The 1,961-nt window shown below is 58.9% G+C and overlaps 2 protein-coding genes across 2 annotated transcripts; both read right to left on the bottom strand.

The window, feature by feature from the left end:
• Window positions 1-171: 171 nt before the first annotated feature.
• DQ04_18221010 (hypothetical protein) lies at window positions 172-708 on the bottom strand (the record flags this gene model as incomplete). The annotated part of the gene is made up of 1 exon (XM_009317682.1): window positions 172-708. The coding sequence occupies one exon, from the start codon at window positions 706-708 to the stop codon at window positions 172-174; it is 537 nt and encodes a 178-aa protein (XP_009315957.1).
• A 348-nt stretch (window positions 709-1,056) lies between these two features.
• DQ04_18221000 (coiled-coil domain containing 11) lies at window positions 1,057-1,746 on the bottom strand (the record flags this gene model as incomplete). The annotated part of the gene is made up of 1 exon (XM_009317681.1): window positions 1,057-1,746. The coding sequence occupies one exon, from the start codon at window positions 1,744-1,746 to the stop codon at window positions 1,057-1,059; it is 690 nt and encodes a 229-aa protein (XP_009315956.1).
• Window positions 1,747-1,961: the final 215 nt, after the last annotated feature.

Here is a 1,961-nt window from a genome sequence, read left to right as displayed (position 1 = left end):
GTATGCTTTTCTTTTTCCTCTTACACTCATCCTGCGCACCTCACCTCAGATGAATCGTTTCTCTCTTTCCCATTGACCGGTCAAACTATAGTGTAAATAAAAATATGCGTGCTTGTCCCTCGCCACAATATCTCAGTCGGTGCGGGAGGTGATGACCAGGGAGGGAGAGCACTACACGTTGATGTCGTAGTTGTTGTAGAAGCTGGAGGTCCTGCACTCCGCGGGGATATTCACATAGCCCACCTCCCCCAGGCAGCGCCGTATATCGTGCAGCTGCTGCGCTTCGAAGCCGCACAGGGACGCCGTCGCGCTCTTGCACGCGGCCAGGCCCCTCATCCACCCCTGGCACGCGCTTTCGCTGATGCTGTCAACGTTGGACACCAAGCACCGCCACATATCAGTGAAGGACGAGCCACTGTGGATACCGCAAAGTCGCTTGTAGTCGCTGCTGCAGTGCGCCACCAAGCTGGGGCCGTCACGATGATGGTGGCCGTGGTGCTCGTGCTCATGCTCCTCGTGCTCATGGTGCTCATGCTCCTCGTGCTCATGGTGCTCGTGGTCATGACGATTGCGGTCGTTGTGGTCATGGTGCTCGTGGTCATGACGATTGCGGCCGTGGCGGTTGCGGTCGTTGTTGTGGTGGCCGCCCAGCACCGCCGACGCACTGCAGGCGAGGAGAACACAGGCAATAACAAGGCAGAACCTCATGTTGCTTGATGGCGTGTCGCGCTTCTTCACTTAATAGTGGTGACTGTGGGTGGCGCCACAGACCAGAGAGAAACACGCCAGGGAAGAAAAAAAAGAAGCACAACGAAGAGTCACTCGAAGGGGGATCCGCTCACCACGCTCATCGGTGCGGCGCGACTGTGCGCAGGATATGATTAGACTTAGCATTTATTTGCACTCTACCGTGCTGCCGAGCGGAAAAAACATGGCGTGGCTGTACTTACATATTTTTCTATGTGCAGCAGGGGCAGAAAACCGCGGAGGGGAAGCGCCAACAGACACAAGTCTAAATGATGAAGCATGGATGGACTGTGGAGAGTGCAAGTTGCACTAAAAGGGACGATCGCGCTGTTTTGGGAGGAGTGGGACGTCCTTGTAGCGGTCCGGCTTTGCGCGTTCCAAGTTCTCCATCTCTTTCTTTATGCGCTCCTCAAATTGTCTCTCGTAGTCCTGCTGCTTCGTGAGCTCATTGCGTACAGCCTGCCGAGAGGCCTCCTTCTCTGCTGCGCGGCGCTGCATTTGCTCCTCAAGGTACTTCTGGTTCTCGCGAAGCAGGGCGTAGCGGCGGGCACGCTCCTGCGCGTCGATGTCAACGGCGCCCTCCAGCTCTCGGAGGAAGTTTGCGTGTTCCCGTGCTGCCGCCTCTGTGTCTTGGCGCTCCTGCTGTCGCTTGTCAAGCACCTGCTGCCGCCGTATGATGAGGACGTTACGCAGCAGCTTGTCCCGCTTCTGCTGGTCAGCGCGCCAGCGTGCCTCTTTCTTCTCCCACTCCTTGTTGTTCGCCTCGTCCCACAGACGGTCAAGTTGGTCCTTGTCCTCGTTGCGCTTTTCAAGCTGCTTGCGCACCTCATTCATATGTTCCACTGCTGCTACGCGGCGCTCATGCTTGCGCTGCCGCTCCTGCTCCTCCTCCGCCGCCAGCTGCGCAAGGTGGCGATCGAGCATCTCCTTGTCCTCCTGCTGCAGCCTGTCGTACTCCTGCTGCCGCACCCGCTGTACCTCATCGTTGAACTCACTCATCTCCTTCGCCAGCGCTGCACGTGCAATGCGGTCCTCGATGCGCTTCTGTGTCTCCGCGGCCTTCTCCTCGGCGATGGCGCGGTTGAACTCGTCGTCCTCGCGCCGCTTCTCCGCCTGCTGCACCGCCTTGCGCGCCGCGTTCCCCTCCACCTGCGCCGCTAGCCCCTCGAGTGTCTTCTTCCGGTGTGCGTGGGCCTCCTCGAGGTCGCGCTGCG

Source organism: Trypanosoma grayi (assembly GCF_000691245.1).
Source record: "Trypanosoma grayi strain ANR4 Tgr_1822_V1, whole genome shotgun sequence".
Lineage (NCBI taxonomy): Eukaryota > Euglenozoa > Kinetoplastea > Trypanosomatida > Trypanosomatidae > Trypanosoma > Trypanosoma grayi.
Note: the sequence above shows the minus strand (reverse complement) of the source record. Positions and strands in the feature narration are given on the sequence as shown.